Genomic DNA, 22,246 nt, shown 5'->3' on the forward strand with positions numbered 1-22,246 from the left:
CGTTTTTCTAATTTCCTAAATTATAAAAAACAATTTTAATGAACTTTAATCGTAATATCTATTGTGCAGTGTATATACCTACTTTACTCTACTTGAATAAATTATTTTATAAAGAAAAATAACAAAATTTTTTTTTGGATTTCAGCAATCAAAAAAAGTTGTTAAATACATACCACATTCCACAGAAATGGCTTGTTCTAGAGACATGGTTCAAAATTAAAATTATTAAAATTAAAATTATTCAACAAGTGTAATCCGGAAAAGTACAGAAAATGTTCTTAATAACATTTAACTTAATATAAATATTACTATATGTCTATTTTAAATGTATACCGACTTTTGTATGTAATGGTTGGCAACGCTTTTTGATTTTCGAACTGTTATCAGTCGTCAGCTCCTTATCATTTTTCGGAAAACTGCTGATCTCCCACCGCTACCGTATCTTTCAATGGTACAATATTGACTCAAAGAATCGCGGCAGTTTGGTAGTTCAGAATTTAACACCAGAGTACGCCAACCTTCGCCCGAAGGCCGACTTTTATACGGGTCGTAATGTAGATTTACATTTAAATTGTATGTTCAAATGTCAATAATCCGCATGTCAACATAATATATTTTATGTTTTATTGTATAGATTATTAAAATAAACTAATCTTTTGGAATCATGTACCAATTATTATGTAAAAATATTATATGGATGGTGTATATAGGTACCTATATGAAATATAATAACAAAAGAACTAAATATTCAGCATAATGTACAGAAGATATAATATCTACAATAGAGAATAGAATATATTATATCATCAGTTAAAATAATAATATAAACCTAATAATAATACTTATAAATTGATAATATTCTATATTTAATTTTTTTTTTTGCTTTCTGGGCCATTAAGGCCTTTTGCAGCTTCTACTAAACCTCTTCACTTGTCATGATCAATGGCAGTCTCGAAACTTGCTGCTTCGTCCACCATTCTTATATCAGCATTTAATCTATCCTGCCAACGTTGACGAGGTCTTCCCCTGGGACGCTTGTTGGTAAGGTTATTAATCAGTATTTTTTGAATTATGCTTCCCTCAGCTCGCCGCACATGACCGGCTCATTCCATACGTTTAGCTTTTAGAAAACATTTAATATTTGGTTTATTAAAAGCTTTATTAGGTCGATCGGTAGGATGGACAAAAAGTGCATACAAATTACAAACGAGTATAATTGTTAATCGTTCACTAGCGCAACACCGAGTAGATGACTTATACATGTGCGTAACACACTATTACACTAATCATCACTTAGTACTTACTACTTACTACTCACACATTTACAAGACCCGCATGAAAGCAATTTGCGAATTGCCTATTTCGAACTCCTTAAAAACTGTCTACCACCAATCCCCGACGTGTTCTTCAGACTTCTATGATATAAAAGAAATATAGGTTGCCTATGATAGTTGCCTAAATGGCAAAAATAAAAGCAATTACATGGGTCAATACTCGATAGTCGTCGACGTCCGACGACGATGAGAATTACCAGTTTTGGTATTTTCAGCTCACTGCTATAATATCATGAATCATGATACTCCGTATTATATAGTAACTTTTAATAATATAATTAATTTTATCGTATACTCTGTTCGGCGAGTAATCGAGTGTCGTCGCCAGGCGACAGGGACGTTACCGGCCATGGCCGTAGCCAGAAAAATATTTAGGGGGGGGGGGCTTGAGTATAAATATGTTATATTATATAATAAAATATGAAAAGATAAAAATATTATATAAATTCAACTAATCTTTATTTAAAAAATAATTAAATCTTATTTCAAAAAAAAATTTTGGGGGGGGGTTGAACCCTGACCTCTGACCCCCCTCGCCTACGGCCTTGTGATCGGCACCGGCATCGAAACTAGCATCGGCGTCGGTCGCCTATCGTCGTCGCGAAACCGGCGTGTTCTCTCGCCGAACAGAGTATAGCACAACTATATTTAATTTTAATACCCATTTATTTATATAACGTTAACCCTATTATTTTCGACATGGGGGCCCACACGGCTGGGGCCCGGTTGGACATGTCCAGGTTGCCCGGGTGTTAGATCCGCCACTGAGTCCTTCACTCCTTCAAAAATGTCAGGGGGGCAATTGAGGAACTTGCCAGCCTACAATCACACCATTTTAAATGTGTACCAACGCCGTATGCACTATATGCACTGACACGGTGCATGTAAACAACCTTTATGAACCCCGTTAGTGGCGTTATATTAATGTATTCGGGAAATCGACAGTACTATAATTATAATATTATATTTGAAGAACAACGGGCGGTGGTTGTTTACATCTTGTGAGAATGTGAGCGCCCACACATGCCAACAAAATACAAATTGCAAATATCTACATGTAAGTAATAACTATAATAATTAATAATACCCCCGCTCTTTTCGGTGGCGGTGGTAGCAAACTAGTGACAGATTTCGCGACGTTTCTCCCGTCGCCGCCGGAACCATCAGGCAAAGGAGTTGAACCAAGATTCCACGCCCACGTCACGCACTCGTATCGCCTACGCACAGGAACCGAATCCGCGAAGCTCTCGACGGCCGCACCATCGCCGGTACGAGACAGCCACCACCATCTGTACCGCACGCGCGCACTCGGTCTGTAAAAAGCTGTCCCACCGTTGGCGCCCGTCGCACGCACGAGACCGCTCCTCCCGCTGCAACGCGTGTCGGCCGCAAGTCGCAACAGTTTTCCGCTCGACGCCGTCGCGACCGCATTCTCTCGGTGCAACAATACAATACGCGCGTGTATCGCATTCGATTTACAACAACAACAATTCTCCAAAAACTCACATCGCGCGTGACAATATACTGCAGGTGTCCGGGAGCAGTGAGTTTCCGAAAAAAATAAAACACCCGCCGCTCCGAAGACAGTGTGCCAGCGTCACTGCTGCTGCTCTCATATCGTACATGACACCGCATCAGACAAGGTATTTTTATTTTTCTTACAACCATTAATTATTTATGGTGTCAGAGCCGATGCGTTTTTATAGTTTACTGAGAAAACGAAAAAAACTCATCTTACTCCTCGTGAAATAAAAAATGAATAATAATCATCATAGATTTAAACTATTATTTTTATTTATTCTAATGATAAAGACTTTGTGAAAGACAGATTGGACCCAGGTCTTAAAAACTCTATTTTAAGAAGTTTTAATAAACGCATCTTTATATTGTAGCTCAAATTTTTATTATTTTGTCAATTATTTTTCTGGCGTTTTTGAAAGGTTATTTAAAATTTGGAGTCCATTTATGCTATTTATGTCTATTTATGTTTCCTGAATAAAGTTTTTCTCTTTCAATTGATAATAATTAATAATTAACCTGTTCAATTAGATTATTCTACGAGGCGAGATTATCGTTTTTCCTGTAAAGTCATTTTTTATTGTTGAAATGGTTTGGAATTATTGTCTGTACCTATATCGGCTATGACTTATTATATAGCCACCAGTCCATGTAAGATGTAACTAGACATTGCTTGAAATTTCGTGCACTAATTAATATAGCTGACTCAAAAATTGAATACTAATAAGGTAATAAAACAATAGGTACATCCCAGAGTCTGTAGTATAGGTACTTGTATATGAGTTTATGGCAAACATATTTTGATATTTACTAAAATGCTTGTCCTTCACGAGCTTCCCAACTTGCGAGATTTATCATAATATTATGATAGGAGTGATGAGTGCAAATAGTTATGATTTATGAATAACTATTATGATATTTGACTTTCTATAATCTTTTAAGTAAACCAGCTATACTGTAAAACGTACAGGCGTAACCATCTATCGCCTCTTCCCAAAATGGAATTTTAAATCGGTGCCATATATTTTACGTAGAGTTTGTAATGTTTGTATACCGATTGAAAACCCCTACGTAAAATATATATTACGATTAAAAATAATAAATAAATAGATACTTACCTCATTATTAGAAAATATGCAATAATAGCTGCATATATAATACATAGTAGCTCAAGGTTGTAGATTTAACTTCGTAATATTAATTATACCCATGTAAAAATAAAAAGAGCTCGATCATTTAAACAGGTATTTTTGTGACACCACTAACACAGGATTAAAGTTGAAAAAGATGAGAGAGAGAGAGAGAGAGAGAGATAGAGAGTGAAACATTTTAAAATTGGGTTGCTTCTTAAGTCACTTTTTCTCATAAATATTTAATATTACAATTAGAAACATTATTGACAGGTATACAGGGATACTGAGTTATTCGATTTGTTCAGTTTTGAAATTATTTTTGTTTTTGATAGTTGGAATATTACACAAAAATGAATACGATTACTTTGACATAAGAATATACAACCAATATATTATTATGTATAACATCAAAATATTGAAATAAATTGAAAAAAGGTTAAGACATATTAGCGACCTACTACAGCAGATAGTGAAATAATAATTCAATGAACTCAATCGAACTTTATCTTAATCTTTATACTATAATCGAAAATGCATCCATTATAATACATAATAAATGATATGCACGAAATTAGCAATTCTTATTATTCAACATACATAAATCATAATATTTATACAATATGGATAAATGGATAATAACTTCGGAAAACGTATGAAAATTATTAACTAAATGACGCAGTGATGTTATTTACAACTACCATACTTTATCGAAATGATGCGTGGGTACATTTCTAATAAATACACACTCACTAGCACAAATAAACAATCACCATCAAAATCAAATTTAGTTTCAAGTTATAAAAATAATATAATATTTATATACTATATTGACTTACAAATATATAATACTAATTTAGAAAATAATACAGAGCCAATTTCGATAAAATCTTAACGCCTTGGCCCGGTCTTTAAAGTATAGTTGATGTGCTGCACTTTCGAAATGGGCGCCACGCATCTTAAAAAACTAAATAGGTACGAAGGCGTCCGTTCTTATCCCACACTGTTATAATAATAAAGACGAATGATAAATATTCGGCCTTTCTGTGCCGTTTTTTTGCCATCTTACTGCAGTCTTCCACTTTTTCGAATCCAAATTTAACCACTGCTGACTCAGCAGTCCGTGGAAAAGCGCCAACACTAGGAATAGCATTTTATATATTTTTTTTTTTATTGCTTCCTTCAATGAACTCGTAAAAAAAAATAATACTCAGTACGCTCCTATATAGTTTTCCAACGATTAAACCAATTGGACATAGAAACTATGCCAAACTGCATTTAATGGGCGTGGGTGTTACTTCATTACATGGTTTTAGAAAATCTCTCTCCCGCGGTTTCCACACCTCTATACACAGAATAAATCTATACATGTGGTCACTTCCGCCGTGGAGAAATATAAAATATAATAAACATAATATAATATACAAACCTTTTAATTTACTTTTATTATTCGATCCAATATTTATGATAAACACGGATAGCATTAGAAAGCATTCTTTGTTTTGTTTTAGTTTATATTTTCGAAATTATTTTTGTGAATTTATAATTAATAAATAATAGTATACATATTAAGCGAAAATCGTTCAAATTTAAATTCAATTTACTTTATACTTAAAATTTACTTTACTTTCCATATGAAAGTTGGTGAGATAGCTCAATTCAAAGAAAAAAAATAGAAACATCATATTATCTTCTACCTACCCACGTTCAACGCAGTAATTATTAAAAACTGAGCTGATGCAGTACCTATAACCACGTAGGAGTTTTTTGTTAATTTATCTGATTTCTTCTGTAGATTGAATACATTTACTAATTGCAACACGTCATTACATAATTTTATACTAACACCCCTTCAATGTATTATTAAATCCGCAGTATGCTCATTACTCGTAATAATATGTGTACTGACATACTGTTGTAGTGCTGTATGTTGTCTGTTGTTAGTTGTCACTATTGACTATGATTACTAATCCTTTGTTGACCTAATAAATGTGTTTTTAATTTAATATCCATAGTCAATTATTCTATATATGCGCGGTGTATATTATACTAAAATATATTATACCGACTTATTAAAATATTGTTAAACCACCAATACTGTGTTTCTCTTACGAATCTGGTGTAAATTCATAGTATTTCATGTATTATTTAATTCATATTAATCATACATATAGTCATAATAATACAATGGTCGCTAATCATGAACAGAGTAATAAACAGAGTAGTCACGAAGTATGCGCACGCCCTTTTCTTATTCAATGATGCAGTTATTCAAAAACTGATTTTTGGAATTTTTAAATATTCTTCAAGACTATATATTTTTTCAAATTCTTGAGATTTTTTTTCTACTTAAGGAGTGTCCTGTGGCATAGAAAATTCTGTTTTTTCAAAGAGAATCCTCCTTTTTGACTGGGGGCTATCGGCTATGATGATTTGAAAATGTAAATGATTAATATTAATCCATCAACATTCTTAATTTGTAAAAATGGCCCATGTATAATGAAAACTAGTTCCAATATTAAGTACGTCTCTCTTATATGTTTGTAAAACCATTTTTAAGGACTGTAAATTATCTTTAGTGCAAACATTTTAATTACTAAAAAACCACTCATTCGAATTTTGATGGAGGTGAATATACATACATAAATGTATATATACACATTTATATATCTATACATAAAACATTTTCAAAAAAATTATCCACTCAATAATTTACAGTAAAAAAGAGGGGTTTGACTTTGAAAAACAAAAGTTTATATTGCCACAGGACAAGTGTTAAGTTGAACAAGAAAATTCAAGAATTTGATAAATTATCCTTGAGTATGTTTAAAAACTCCAAAAACCAGAATTTAAATACATGAAATTTAAAGAAAAAATGGGGGCGAGCATGGTTGGTGAATCACCCTGTATTCATATCTCGGTATCTGAGATATTTGGTTTTACGTGTGTGCTGTATACAAGTATATACTTAATACTCTTATAACAGTCGCATATACTAAATTTATCATGCGCGTGCTTAAGATAATCAATTTGTGGTTTCGTTGCGTATACATGACAGCTGCGGTGTGTTGTACAATATAACTTACACTGCTGTCGGATTTATAGACAAATATAAATCACAACTCACAAGCACAAAGAATCTTTATATATATCCTGAATAATAAGGTCGAAATTCGCTTAATCATTATATTTCACTTTTCTTAATATTTTTTTTTACTCATTCCTTTAGTTTGAAGAAACCAACTCCATTCAGTTTCCTGTAGATTTTTAGAATATCTATCCTCGCAATACACGTGGTATAATAATTATTATTACACAACACAAAAACATAAATCATAATATTATAATCAAACGTTTTTACTATGCTGCACGTCTATACAATTTTACACCGTCTGTCTTCAGTAGACTAAATGTCTGTACGTACAGGATTAAACCGGGTACTTAGCTAATCGAAATTTGTCTAATATTTGACTGTTGTAATTTTGTCCCGATGTATAAACTATAAATTTCCTAGTAGAATATGCGGTTTAACATGTTAATAGAGTACTTCCGTTTTGCATAATAATTTACCTCATCGTAGTGTTTACGATAAATAGCTTTTTGTACATTATTAATTGTATGTAGGAGGTGTCCACTGTTCGCCGTTCGGGATATGCTCACATATTAGGTATGCGATTCCGGATTCAATATTTCCAAAATTTATATTTTGGACACAACCGATATTTAGGCGTTATAAAGGTCATTTTTAAGTGTTGAATACTGTTGTAACCTTGTAGGTCGGAGTTCTGTAATATGTGGTCCATACCAAATAAGTATTTTAATTATTTGCATTTAATTTAGTACCTACCTTAATCATATCATACTCATACTTATCGACAACATATGTTGTAAGTATTCCTAGTATAAAGAATTTTGTCTACTACTCATTTTATCCATTTTATTATTAATATACATTATACATGAATGCTTTTTGTTGTTGTATTTGTAACATAATAATATACTACATAGGTATGCATTATTCAAATTAAATACAATCGATGTCATTGCACATTATTATATCATTACGTATATTTATTATTTTTTATAATAATTTTTCAGTAGACAGCAATATAGCATAGTATATTTTGAATATAAAATATAATAAATTATTAGCTTCGTAAAGAAAATGAACTAATGAAACCATTTATAAGAAATCATCTGTTTTGTGTTATTGTTAGCATTGAAATCAACGTTGTAAACATAATATGATAACTGACAAGTTTATGATAAGTAAATAAAGCTGTAAAAGAGGTCCATTTTCCTATAGGAGGTACATACATCAATATTCAATAATAATATATATTATATTGTCAATGGATACAGTTTCAAGGAAGGATTTTTCGATAGTTGGGCGTCACACTTTAATAGTAGTATTGAATGGTTATTATTTCAACTTCGCGTTGTTAAACGTTTTTATTATGTGTTTTTTATACGGAACATTAAGTTATCTTATTATAATAATTCATGTTTCGAAGGAAGCGGTAAATTTTACTAGTTTCGCTAAGCGTTTATGCGAGACTTTTACGCTCCTATATGCACGTAATCATCGCTCATTCGATACGGTCGGAACTGGGGTACGTATGTATTCTGTGTGGTTGACGAAAACAGTAAAATAAAAGTTAAATCAATATGGCGTGTTGCCGTGTGATTACTGATTAACGACAACATGGAAGGCCGAGGCGCGAGACTCGTCGTTAAACGCGCGTGGCACCTAAAACAGCGAGACTGCTGTGCTGCGGTATCTAATATACACTGTTTTAAATTTTAATCAACGAGGACAGTGTAATAATAATTATAACAATAATAAAAACGCTAAACTCGTGAGAATGTGGTACGTATACTTGGTCATAAAGAAAAGAAAATACACCCAACATCGACGAACGTGGTCGATTGGACCAAAAAGATATTATAAAACGCTCGATGAGAAAGGTCGCGACGTACAATATATTATACAGGCCGACGATGTACAATATATTATACAGGCCGACGATGAGGAAGAAGAGGCGGAGGTGGAATGCTGGGATGGGGTTTGTTATGAAAGACAAGCCGTAAACAGTTTTAAGTACGTCGATTTCTACTCGACTACTCACTCGGCGTCTCGGTCCCGTCGCCATCAGCAAATTATACATCGTGGGGAGCGCGTGGTACACGAGACCTCCTCTGCAACTTACTGCCGTCATCCACGAGAAAGCGTTTTGTTTTTGTTAAATAAACCATTACAAACTCGTCACAATAATAATATAACAAAATAATATAGTATAATTATATACAGGATGTTTAGAATATATTTTGTTTGGGACAAGTATATTAAGTTTCTAGACACACCCCGTGTTTATGTATAATACGAAATATACATATAATATATGTACCGTTTGACGTACGATTCGCGGATGTTAAATGTTTATGAGTTATGACCGTGGTAACAATAACTATAACGAGATGTGCTTGTACATAGTTTTTATATTATATACTATATAGGTTAGGTACTAGGATCACCCGATCACATGTCACGCTTGTCGTTGCGGACGAGAGGAGACGGGATGACGGCAGCATGTAAGCTGCGTGTAGCGACAGTGTCATTTCAAAGGTTTCGATATTATATTGCTCGTGTAAATAGCAAACGTCGAGACAATATAAAAAGTCCTTTCCCCTCGAATAGCTGCAGATACTAGTAATTATCCACGGTTCAGCATACACCGTAGTCCATACTATACATAGCCACATAGGACTTATATCTAAGCAGCTAGTATTAAACATATTATTCAAATACTTCAATGATTGAACCTTATTCCTTATGTATATGTACCAGAATCTAAACAAATCTTAATTCACATCTTAAACTAATAAAATACACTGGAAAATTTATTATAGAAAAACAAGGAAGTACTTTCAATGTAGTATAGCAGAGATTATTAAAAAAACAATAATTAGCAAATATCCAAAGGTGCATTCAGATTCTTGTTGAATTTAATCTATATAGTTCTGTAATAAAACAAATATTTTAATATTATAGGTACGATGTACCCATATTTTGTATATAAGTAATCAAGGGATAGTGGATACTGTGAATAATTTTCTTAGATTAGCGATTTATAGGTTCTAGCGATGGTCTATTGTCTTGTTAATGGATATTTTGCATGTATTTTGCAGGTACATTATTTGGTTTTCAAGGGAATTTTTAAATTTTTAATACCATTTTTATGATTTTAAATTTCTAGACTCGAGTGGAATCTTATATTCGATAATATTATATTCTACTATCAACGAAAACAGTTATAATGTATCTAATCTTGCATTTGAAATTCCAAGTAACTAATAAAATCGAAACGGGCCAACAAGTTAAATACCCGTACCTATTTATACTTTTATGATCATTGAATTCAAATAAATCAAATTCAGCTTCAAATCAAAATTAATAATATTTTCGAATTTCCGTCTACAATGCATATTAAATGTTGATGGGTTTGTATTTTAAATTTTTATAGTCATAAAATATGCATTTTTATTTAAACAATTGTTGAGCATAAAATATCTATTTTGTATTCATATAACATTACCTGTACTGTTTTTCGTGTCTTTCACTCTTCTGACCTTGTTTTGGTCGACTCCCTGGTCCCAATGGAGTTTTAATTTCTAATGATTTTTCTATTTTTTGACGACATGTCAAATTTTTTTTTCTCTATAATATTATTATGTTATTGGCAATTTCGTATCATAATTGTGACATGATAAACAGCACAACAACAATACTTAGGTACGCGTTAAACATGTGTGGAAACAAATAAAGGAGCGCGTAGAGGATTGGAACTTGGAAGTAAAAAAAAAACAGCGAGGAGGCGGAAAAGACGCAAAAAAAAAATGGGAAAAAACAGGCGCGGGTAGTACAAAATATGTTTCGGCGACAAGGTCAAAACAACGCCGCCAAAGCCGGTCGTCGCGTCGTCGTTGCCGAGCAAAAACACGCGCGGGCGCACTGTTCTCAAGGTCACGCAGAGTCGTGCGTATAGCAGCAACAGCAGCACACAGTGTAACGACGATGAACGGCCCGACGACGGCGACACTCCCCCGGCGGGACAGGCCCGTTTTCGGTCTTACGTCATTGACGCCTCGGCGGCGGCCACTCTTCTCCTTATTTGGTATCGGTCACACACGTATATGATATACAATAATAATAATAATAAAAGTGTGCGTAGTACGTGCGTGCCGTGTGTCCTTTCCAATGGAAAAAAACGGAGGCAACTCCATATCGGCATCAGAACGCGTTCGCGCGACGACGTTAGCTTCGTACATTTATTTATTATTTTCATGTTTTATTCTTCTTCCACTCTCCAAGAGACGATGAGATTGTCCCACATTTTTCATACATGCCGCTTGCTAAATATAATGATAGTTAGGTATGTGTAGGGATGTGTGGGTACCTGAGTATTTGTTGTATATTTGTATACGTTTACAGCCTGCAACAGGCGTGCCTGGAGCTACATTTCTGCAGACAGTATCTGTATTTTTGGCCCCCCCTTTTTTAGTGGGGCCTTCTCCTAATAAGACAAGTATAACGTAAATAAATTGTTATTTGTTATAATATGTACGAATCTGCATAATATTATTATGATACCTACAGTGTTTATTGGTTATAATAATAATAATAATAATAATAATAATAATAATAATAATAATAATAATAATAATAATAATAATAACAATAATAACAATAACAATAATACTGCCTATACAAATGCATAACGACAGAGCCTATTTTACCTACGTTAATTTTTAGGTAAATCTAAACCAACATTTGTTGTTCTGAATTATTGTTCTGTAAATAGCAGAATTAAAGATTCTAAACGGTACTAGATCATGATAGTTCTACAATATAATATAAACGATGTTTCTTACTTCTTATACACGAAAATTTTGAAATGTAAAGTGTTGTAACTATACGTTAATGTTACATTATGTAATAACACTGTATTGTTAATTTTATTTATTCACATATTATTTTAGAAAAAAATCCATTTTATTTGGTAACAACAAATAAAAACAGGCCCAACTTTTAAGGGACCCAATTACAAAACGCCGGGAGGTGCACAGGCATACCAGCTGGCACGCCTATATGTATGTTTAAAACTGTAGTCACGCTTTTGTTGCTTATAATAATGCAATACATAATTTAGCACCTATATAATAATTATAATCATTAAAGATTATTATTAATAATTGTTTAGCATGACGACGTTGAACGATTTATCATCATCATCTCAGTGGTTATGTGGTACATCGGCACGAACGCCGATTAGTGATTTCTGCACGCGAAAAGACGCGATTGCAAAAGCCCAAAATTTGATGAACAATTATCGTTATTAATGGTTGGTTGCGCTGCATAAATATAGTGATTTAGTGATGTCTGATCGTTTTTGCGGACTATACGTCATGGTAATTATTTATAATTCAGCGATGCCGTGTTAAATGGCAATAAGAAAGGCCGCAGTAGCCATGGGTATCAAATTGCTGGGGTGCTAATCCGCTTTTAAGGTGGTCACTTTAGCATAGGAACTGTCCACATGTCCAACAAAAGTCCCGTAAACGTTGGTCGCAATTATTGACACGCAAAAAAAAAATAGTTTTTTTTATACGTTCATGCCAAACAGAAAAGTCAACATTGGTGTAGGTACCTACATAATTGTTATTCTCTTATTGAGCGATGGAATTTCATAAAGCGTCATCAATGCCAAACACTGTATTTAGGTATAATATATTATCATAGTTGCCTCGATATACATTATACATATACCTACAACGTCGTCATCGTTGTCGTATTTTACTCGAGATAGGTAGCTATATAATAGTTGGTGGATAGGTAGGTAGGTATGTGGTATGCCTATACACCAGCTCACTGCTGGTCTGCTCTGCACAATGTTTTCGTCGAGTCATTTTTAAACAATAGCCATTTACATAATTTAGAACTACTATACCTATATACTACATTCATGATTCATCTTATTTGTTTAATGGACCATTAATGTCTATAATATATTTACTATATTAGGAGAACACACCCTTCGACAACAATTTCCCACTTATTATGTGTAAAAATATATTTCAAACAACGAAAACAAAAAGAACAGAATAAATAAAGACTGCATGCGCTCCTGTAGGCTACAAATGCAGAATAGATTCATATTGGATTACGTCCAAAATATTAAGTATGAAGGATATTCGAACCCACAATACCATAAACGCGGTGAAGGTATCAATGTATTTGTTTTTTTCTTCACATTTTTGATCATATTAGGCAAAAAGGTCAGTCGTTTTAGAATGTCTAAACACTTTATGGTTTATGATAGTCTGCACATCAATGACAATATTATAGAGGTATTTAAGTTACAAGGTACCCATTATAAATTAAGTATTGTATGCATATTTTATAAATTATAAACAACTAAAGTCTAAAATTAGGTAGGTATGTACATTTTTGATGGATAACAAAATGTGTATGATAATAATATGTCATAGCGGAATATCGGATATCAATGTAAGTTAATACAAATTAAAAATAATTGCAATTGTGAGGATAATTTACTTGTCCCACTATTGCAGAATGCAGATGTTATGACGAGTCGTTGATCTATTTATCTATTAACACATATTATTACAAAATAATAAGGTTGGCTCAAGGCCAGTTCTTCATTCATCAGAAAACTTCCTAGTTATATATAGGTACTACAACAATAAGAAATAAAATATTCAAATAGATTACAGAACAAACCAAACCATTTAAAAGAGACGAGGTAGTGGTGTATTGTGTGTAGTGTATTATTTATACATTTTTATTTAAAAACAATAATCAACAAACATATGAAGTTTTCTTAAAATATGAATAAAATGTTATACAATACATTTGATATATTTCAGTAATAGTGAGAAGTTAGAACAACATTTTTATCACTACACTTAAGGATCTTGGTAATAAAATTGTAAATTGTAGAACAATAACTATGCCAAAATTTGTCAAGTTTTTGTCTTCTTTCCAAGTCTATAATTTAAATCAAATGTAGATTTTTTTTATATAATAATATTATGATAGGTGAACATTTAAATGCTGTAAGGTTATAATTTTCTGAATAAATTGCTAAAAAGAATAACTAAAATCAATGATCATCAGTCTATAGGTAGGTGTGACGCTATTATAAATCTAAATCTAAATATATAAATTGTTTTCATGATTTTTCAATTGCTTTTCCAAATATTATAAACAATCTAAAAAACTTCAAATCAAATTTTCAATTTCATTAATTTACAATGAACGTTGTGGAGTCTAGTTTCTACCCTCAAATATCAATTGTGCTAAATTGAGTGCCGACTGGTGATATCATAAGAACATATACAAATTCCATTGAAGAAACCAATAAAATTTAGCTGTATAGATCCTGTTTTAATTTATTTATTTAAAAAAATTAAGTATTAGTTAAATATTTTGACATAATTTGTTACATATGTTATTATTTTTTTTTACATTTATAATTTAATTGGATAAACTTACTCAGAAGTTGATTGAGATAAAAAATCTTAAATCACGGATTTTTGTTTTTATTTAACGAAATTAGAGATTAGTCCAGTCCATCTAAAGTCTTATAGACTATAGTTACTCACGTAGTCAAGGAGAATATTATGATATTGAACTAATTTGTTGGTAATAATGTCGTAGTATTTATGACATATTATGCTTTATTGTCATATTATTTATTTTTTCATTCAAAAGCTTAAAAAATTTAAAAAAATTAAGAATTAAAAAAAAATGTTGTTTTGTAAGGAGTTAAATTTATGTCAAAAAATTGTTCAAGGGTTTTTTAAAATAATTTTGAGTGTCCTACATTGGATGTATCGCCGTTTACATACGTATACCATAAACATGATTTATCAAACCTTTTATTTATCTGACTCGTTATTTTTTTTAAATGTTATCAACTTATAACTTATAATAGGTAGCTAATATTATATTTTTAGATTGAATACAATTTCAAGGTTTTATCTTTCGGCATTTGTTTAGAAGATGACCTACCATCTACCGATCCTTCATTAAGTTTTATAGGTTGACCTACCTACCATATTTACATGGTGTACCAATTAATATATATTACCTGTCTATTTTTTGTACCAACGCATTATTATTTATAAATAGCGATATCGATCGCGAGACGCGAGATGCTAATCTACAATATTTAGATATTTAATTACATACATATTTTAACCATATATATGTATACATGCTTATCGTACCTATAGAAAATATATTATATATTCATAAAACAGCCAATCATTAAAAAAAACATAGTAAACCCTGAAACTGGCACGAACAGTCAAACCATTATGTGTACCTATGTATTATATTATTTGACCAATATTAAAAATTAAAATGTTGTAAGGAACATGTGGTGCAACTCTAAAAGTGTTACTTTTATCTCATCATTTGGTCAAAATATAAAAAAGTTTATATTGAATAAATAATATTTATTGTAACAATAGTTTGTGAGTTAATTTGTATTCATTTATAATTTTTTTTACATAATAATATATTATGTAGGTATCGTGTATGACAATACTAATACTAAAATGTTTTTAGATATGATGATATCCAATAAATATATATTGGTTGGTAGCCTGTTCAATATGTAGGTCCGGTAGGTTACTTCCTAAACCAAAGTCCATTTCCTTGTGTACTTAAATGGACTTAAATATTTACTACATTCTATATACATAGTAATTTATGCACCTAGGCTTATATTTGTATTAAATTTAACAAAAAAAAGATGTCCAGGTCACTTATATTAGTTCAACTAATTATAGCCGTTACAGGTACCCATGGGCCCATAATTGAACTGAATAAGTCATAAATATTTGTATATGAAATTATTTACAACCTACTTTTTGTTTTAAAATACAAATTATAAACATTCTCACGTGTCAGTATCATTGTCTTTTATCATAGCGTACGTCGTGTGGATATGGATTTTCAATAACATTAGTGATTGTAATGTTTCAGGACCTAGAACCATGTATAGCAGACCAAATCAAAATCAAGGCGAAGCGAGACTCGGTAAGTACTTATATAAACCTGCATGAGTTAGATTAGTCACGAATTTATCTGTACCTATATGGAATACAAACAATTTATCTAATATTATAGGATTAGTCACCTGTAAAGTAGGTACTATAATAATTCCACAAAACTATAAAAGTACCCTAATCTAAAACACATAAGGAAACAGGTTCCAATTGGACAAAATTCGTCTCACCGAGGTTTCCGTAGGTACATGTTTAATTTTTACCTCTAGGCATATTTTCGGTCAGCTGTACTTTATGACTTGAACGGCTCAAAATGATCGGCCCACCGAGTTATTACTCAGTACCTTGCTTCTCGCCTGGCCATTCCGGCCCTGTTAGGAAGTAAAAATAGGAAGAAACAGTTCTGTGTGTTCGATGTTCTTATGGGATACTATAAATCGATATTTATGAAATAAACATAACAAAAATAATTGATACATTCTATGATAAGGCAATTTTGTTACTTTTGATATGGATTTTTTAATTTTTATAATAATTTGAGTAAACAATAAAATCCACCAATCATACAATATTGTGACGGTTTGTGTATTTTGTTCCCTTCATCAAAAATATTTGACAGTTTAATGTATAAAGGAAACGTCTGGGTTGTAAAGCCTCCCAATTCCTAGGCGAAGGTATATATAAAAAAAAAATAAATCGTGTTTCGTTTCCAACTGCTATTTTTATAACGTTACAGTTTGTTTGAACGTTGACACATTTCGGCTGTCTGGACCGTAGCTAATACTATTAAAAATAGAAACCTGAACAAACATATTTACATAAGAAATATCACCTTCACAATTGTTATTTTTTCTAAACGACCAACTATAAAAACAAAAAATATAACATCATGTAAAATAATTTTCATCTACTTTACTTGGATATTAATTTATCACCATTCGAGGTTGTAATCAATATTCAATAATATCACGATATTACTATTCTTAGTATCTACTTAATAATTATGCTACATTATTTATTGCATTTTTCATTATTTAAATAATTTTTGGAGTCACCAATCACCAACGACACTACACAGTCTCATTTAGATTTTAGATAATATTATGGTACCTAGGTACCTATCGTAAGCACTAAAAAATTACTCCACCTTCTTGTTAGGTATATTCACTGTTTACCCCCTACCCACACCCCCACATATCAATAAAGTATTTTCGTAAATTTCGTTATTTTTTTCTGCCCCCATACTTGCATTTCCAAAAAATACTTGAATGTGATTATTTATTACGATATTCATATTATAGCCGCAAAATGAACTTACTGCAGGGCGTATAGGTATCAATATATTAAACCTACCTACCTACCTACCTACCTATCTACCTTTTATAAATTATAATTGAATAAATGTGCTGCAATTTCAATAAACCTCTCACTTAAAATAGTTATGTCCGGAATCCGGATTATTAAATATTCCGGGAACAACACCTTGACACTGTTATATTTAATAGGCAACGACGCATTACGTATATAATTAGTTCAAACTTGAACATTTTTTATTATTGTTTAGAACTGTTACTGGACGATTTGCAATCCACTCTTCCGCGTAAAAACCATGGACTCAGTAACACATCGTCAACTGGGTACAGAGAAGTAACTAAAAGCACATCAAGGACGATTGGTAACGGTCAAACAGAGACTAACAAGGAATATGAAATTCAATATCTCAATCCAGCCAACAAATCCACAATGCTCAGTGAAAGATTACCCGATCTTCAATCGGTTGACTTGCTGGTGGGAATTAATTAATTAATGACCGCAATCATAATTAAATTATGGAGTCATATATCAATATATGTCTTATTTAATAACGTAATAACATTTAACATTTCAGCGACAGACCAACAATGGAAAAAATTCAGGTTATGAAACGGTTTCGTCGTACCAATATAATAAATCAACAGAAAGTACGTTGATTGTATTTTTTAATCATATTTCTATTTAAATTACGTGTGTAACGAAATATTTATAATGTGTACCTATGTTATAGGCAAAGGTACGGTTCCCAGACAAGAAACGAATGGTGTTAATATGAGACAAAGTATTTCTGAACTCGATTCGCTATTAGACGATTTGAATCATGCTCAGAGAGTTGGATTTTCAAACTCTGGAGTTACTAGACATGAAATAACAACTAATGAGTCCGGCATGTAAGTTAATTTAATTATTTTTATTACTCTAGACTTGATGCCTTTTTAATTGGATATTTGAATATTCCATAACTCATAACTTCATAAACAATATCCTACAATCAAGCATTTACGGGATGGCTGCATATGAGTTGGGCCACAAAATAAAAATATTATACTAGTTCAGTCCTGGATTTGTTTTGATAATATATATACAAGTTATGTTCTAGATTAAATATCGAATCACAATTTGTATTTTCTATTACTATAATTAAACACACAAAAATAAAAATGATCTATAATAAAGGTGGGAAAGTGAGATTAAATCATTAAAATAAGTGTATATTTTATTAAATACGTATTAAAACATACGATATCATTTTGATACATAATATTATGTATTCAATGTATTGGCATTTTTAGGCCCCAGAAATGTATTTTCATTGTAGCCTTAAATTCCTAGCTGGGCAATTGCAATGAAAAGCGTGTATAGTATACTTACCAAAAACCATTCGGGATCAAACTAGAGTTATAGGTACCTAAAATAATCCAGAACCTAACTTGTATACCTATTATAACTGTACTGGCCACTGGGGGTATCCCTAACGACAGGGCTCTAACTCCGGTGTTGCCAAAAACGCAAATCGTATTCTTTTTTAAACAGGTTGCCAATTTTAGCACAACAACTGTTTGAGCTTTTGTACATTAACATCTCACGTCTTTTGGTTTAATTTGAGCTATATTTTGTGTTTATTGGTGACAGCCCTATCGTATCTGCCACGGGGATATCGTCATTAAAATGTGTGATGGTTTATTGATTGCTATAACTTTGTTGAACTATTAACAGTGAACCATTAAGGAGCAGTACGCCATACAAACAGCAATATAGTAAACACGAAGAACATAGATATGGAAGTCTTAACCGATCTAAAATTCCAGGGACCAGTGAAGTGGTTTCCACCTACGAAACGTCGACAACAAACGGAGAACCTTTAGGTGAAACATTTTGTACTAAATATTAAAACCCCAGTGGGTATAAGCAATGTGTGTGATACTCATAAATATTTGTATACTACAGATTTAGATTTGACCGACGCTCCGCGTAGTTATACTAAGTTGCTTCAAAACCAATCTCCGGGAACTTATCAGACCTCGGTTTATTCAAAAGAAACTACGAAAAAAATAATACCGGGTACCACAACTTATTCGACGTATCAAAAATTCGGTTCACCTACAACAGACCCAGGTCAATCTAAAGTGTACAACTATTCAGAAGAGTATCGTACTGATAGTAGGAATCGTTCGTTGAGAGATTTGCCACCGTCTCCTCGTCCTCATAGATCTTCATCTCCGCGTTCACCGTCACCACATCGTTCACCATCGCCCATGTCGTTTCCTCAACCACCAGAACCTAGAAACTACTCAAGTAGTCATACTTATACGAACAGGACAACGTCACCTCAGTCGGTCCAGAAGTTTAGTCCATCCGATCCAAGCAGAATCAAGTGAGTATTATGCATTTAGTTTGCTTAATATAAATTATTATTTCGGGGGATTGTAATGAGTGTGTATGTCGCAGCGAAGAGGTGACCTGGGTCGCTCATGCCACGCCCCCTGTAACCCGTCGTTTCCCCGTGAGGTTAGTAAGCGTTTTGGAGGTTAATATTGTGATCGTACGTGAGATTCATGGTTGTGTTCAGGGAATGTGACGTGAACACATCATTTTTTAATATAATAAATTGCATAATTATGCACCACTATTTTTTTTTATAGCGTGGATAATAACTTAACTTCGTCGCCTGGTCAGACGGTTTACTCGTATAAATATTCGAGCGAGACCAGAGAGAACACAAAATATGGACAGCCAAATGGGTACACAAAACCTACACATCAAGAACAGTTGCCACTACGCCATTCGCCGTTCCCAAGAGATGAGGCTGACACACCTGGGCTCCAAAATCCACCGAAACGGTTGGACGACTTGATGGCATCGTTTGGTGACAGAACAGATTACACAAACTACCACAGTAATAGAGAATACCACTCGAACGTCAAGGATTACCAGTCCAAGTCTAAAGAATACGAACACGACAAGGCAGCAGAATACACTATTCCGATTAAGAAGCCACATCCCGATAATCTAGCTCCTGAAAATAAAGGTCCCGAGAAATTAACTGAAGTTAAAGAAACTGAAGTGACTCAGTCGGTCGCCGGGCCGCCAGTTTTTTATCCCCCTGGGTCAACAACGTTTGTGAAGAAGGAAGACGTAATGCAACAGGTATAGTAACCATTTTTATATCTAAACATATTGTGTTATCGCTCAATCTACTACACTTTTTTATTCATGTCCTACAGCAGGGTCAATTTGGTCAGGGACAAATGAAGGCTAAGGCCAAAGGAATGTACAAGTACAAAAGCAAGAGCAAATCAAAGGAAAAACAAAGTTCTGGAGCAACAATGGTGCCAGTATGCTTGCCAATGTGCTGTGCCATGCCATGTGTCATCATGTAACCTAAGACATTATATTTATATAACTTTACTAATTTATAATTATTTACAAGACATAAATAATAAAAAGGAAAAATCTTATGGTGGCCTATTAAACTTAGCATCCTAAAAGTAAAATTACTTAAAATTACTTAAATACACATGTTATTTTATTTAAATAGGTCATAATAAAAACATTTTCAACTTTGAAAAGAAATATTTATACATGATATACATTACAATATTACCATCAGTATGATGGTTATTCTTACTAGTTACTACAACATTGTAATTTTAAATGTTGTCTTAATAATATATTATCACTCGGATACCTAAAATTTTACTACATTTTTATTTTATACCGAATAAATATCAGAATATTACTCATGTATTAATTGTTATAAATATCAATTTACCTGTATGTTGTAAACTTAAAACACTTTTAACATACAACTAACCTTGCTGTAAGCTTATTCATTACTTGTATTTGATTATTATTAATGTATATTCTTAGATACAAACGATTATTAATTTATATAATTATGTGTGTATGTATAAATTGAATACAATTTACATGGTTATCTTATTAATTGGTCTAATAAAAATAACAGATGTAAATTCTACAAGATAAAATTCACAATTTTACATTTAATTATTTTGATTAAAAATGTAATAAATAGTATTACTATTGATAAATAACATACAATTATTTTATAAAGTACTGTTATTGGCGTCATATGACTTACAAGGTACTTAAGTTCTAGGACCACAAGTTTAGTAGTTCCGTGTCAAGTGGTCTGGTGTAAATGGTGTAATATTTGTAGGCTTGTAGGGATCTATTAATTATTAGGCATATAAAAAACGTTCAACCACTACAGAGTTGAATAAAACACAGAGCCAAATCACAGTTACATATCAGTATTCTAACAAACTACCAACAGTTACATGCTGTAATGTTTAATGTTTATGACCATATTATTATATTTGATTTACGGTAATTTTTGTTTTTAATAATACATATTTACATGACCTAACAATAATGTATATTATTATTTTATATATTATACTTTTGCAAAATATATCAAACGCATTAATTTTGTATATTTCTAACTATACATAGACGAATGTTATTTATTCATGTAATAACTTAGAGTGTAAAATATTATTTTTACAATTTGATCAAATTTTGTTGAATTTTATTTCGATAAATGTTTTAATTGTTTGGCGCGCACGTTTTGTACCTAAAAATTAATTTATGCTGTTGTCAAATTTTGTTAAAATTTTATTGATGTTGAATAATTGTTATATTACATAATCATACGAATTAAAGAGATTTTACTTTTTTTGTTTTTTTATATCCAAAAATAGATACCTAGGTATTGCGTATTGTGTTCCTATAAACCAGGGATGGACAATTTCCATATAATGCATATATAAATTATAAGTCAGTGCGGCTTAACAACTGTCAATGTATTGAAAGGTATGCTAACAGTGG

General features: G+C 32.1%; 1 protein-coding gene across 3 annotated transcripts; it reads left to right on the forward strand.

The window, feature by feature from the left end:
* Positions 1-2,653: 2,653 nt before the first annotated feature.
* LOC111034696 (serine/arginine repetitive matrix protein 1) lies at positions 2,654-21,702 on the forward strand. 3 transcript variants are annotated; one of them, XM_022316027.1, is made up of 10 exons: positions 2,654-2,977; positions 16,059-16,112; positions 17,646-17,869; positions 17,970-18,042; positions 18,126-18,285; positions 19,112-19,260; positions 19,343-19,769; positions 19,844-19,903; positions 20,038-20,542; positions 20,623-21,702. In XM_022316027.1, exons 2-10 carry the CDS (start codon positions 16,070-16,072, stop codon positions 20,773-20,775), a joined length of 1,794 nt encoding a protein of 597 aa, XP_022171719.1. In that variant the 5' UTR covers positions 2,654-2,977; positions 16,059-16,069; the 3' UTR covers positions 20,776-21,702. The 3 variants fall into 3 exon arrangements, with proteins under 3 accessions (XP_022171719.1, XP_022171718.1, XP_022171720.1); XM_022316026.1 differs by having other exon boundaries at positions 2,660-2,977; positions 20,620-21,702; XM_022316028.1 differs by lacking the exon at positions 19,844-19,903 and having other exon boundaries at positions 2,669-2,977; positions 20,620-21,702.
* Positions 21,703-22,246: the final 544 nt, after the last annotated feature.

This window comes from Myzus persicae, unplaced genomic scaffold (assembly GCF_001856785.1).
Source record: "Myzus persicae strain clone G006 unplaced genomic scaffold, MPER_G0061.0, whole genome shotgun sequence".
In the NCBI taxonomy this organism is placed as follows: Eukaryota; Metazoa; Arthropoda; class Insecta; order Hemiptera; family Aphididae; genus Myzus; species Myzus persicae.

Excerpts from the sequence above, each read along its gene's own strand:
- LOC111034696 (XM_022316026.1), top strand. The coding sequence starts at position 16,070 with ATGTATAGCAGACCAAATCAAAATCAAGGCGAAGCGAGACTCG. Across the intron at positions 17,870-17,969 it reads TTCAATCGGTTGACTTGCTG|CGACAGACCAACAATGGAAA; the intron begins GTGGGAATTAAT and ends TTAACATTTCAG. Across the intron at positions 19,770-19,843 it reads TCCGATCCAAGCAGAATCAA|CGAAGAGGTGACCTGGGTCG; the intron begins GTGAGTATTATG and ends TGTATGTCGCAG.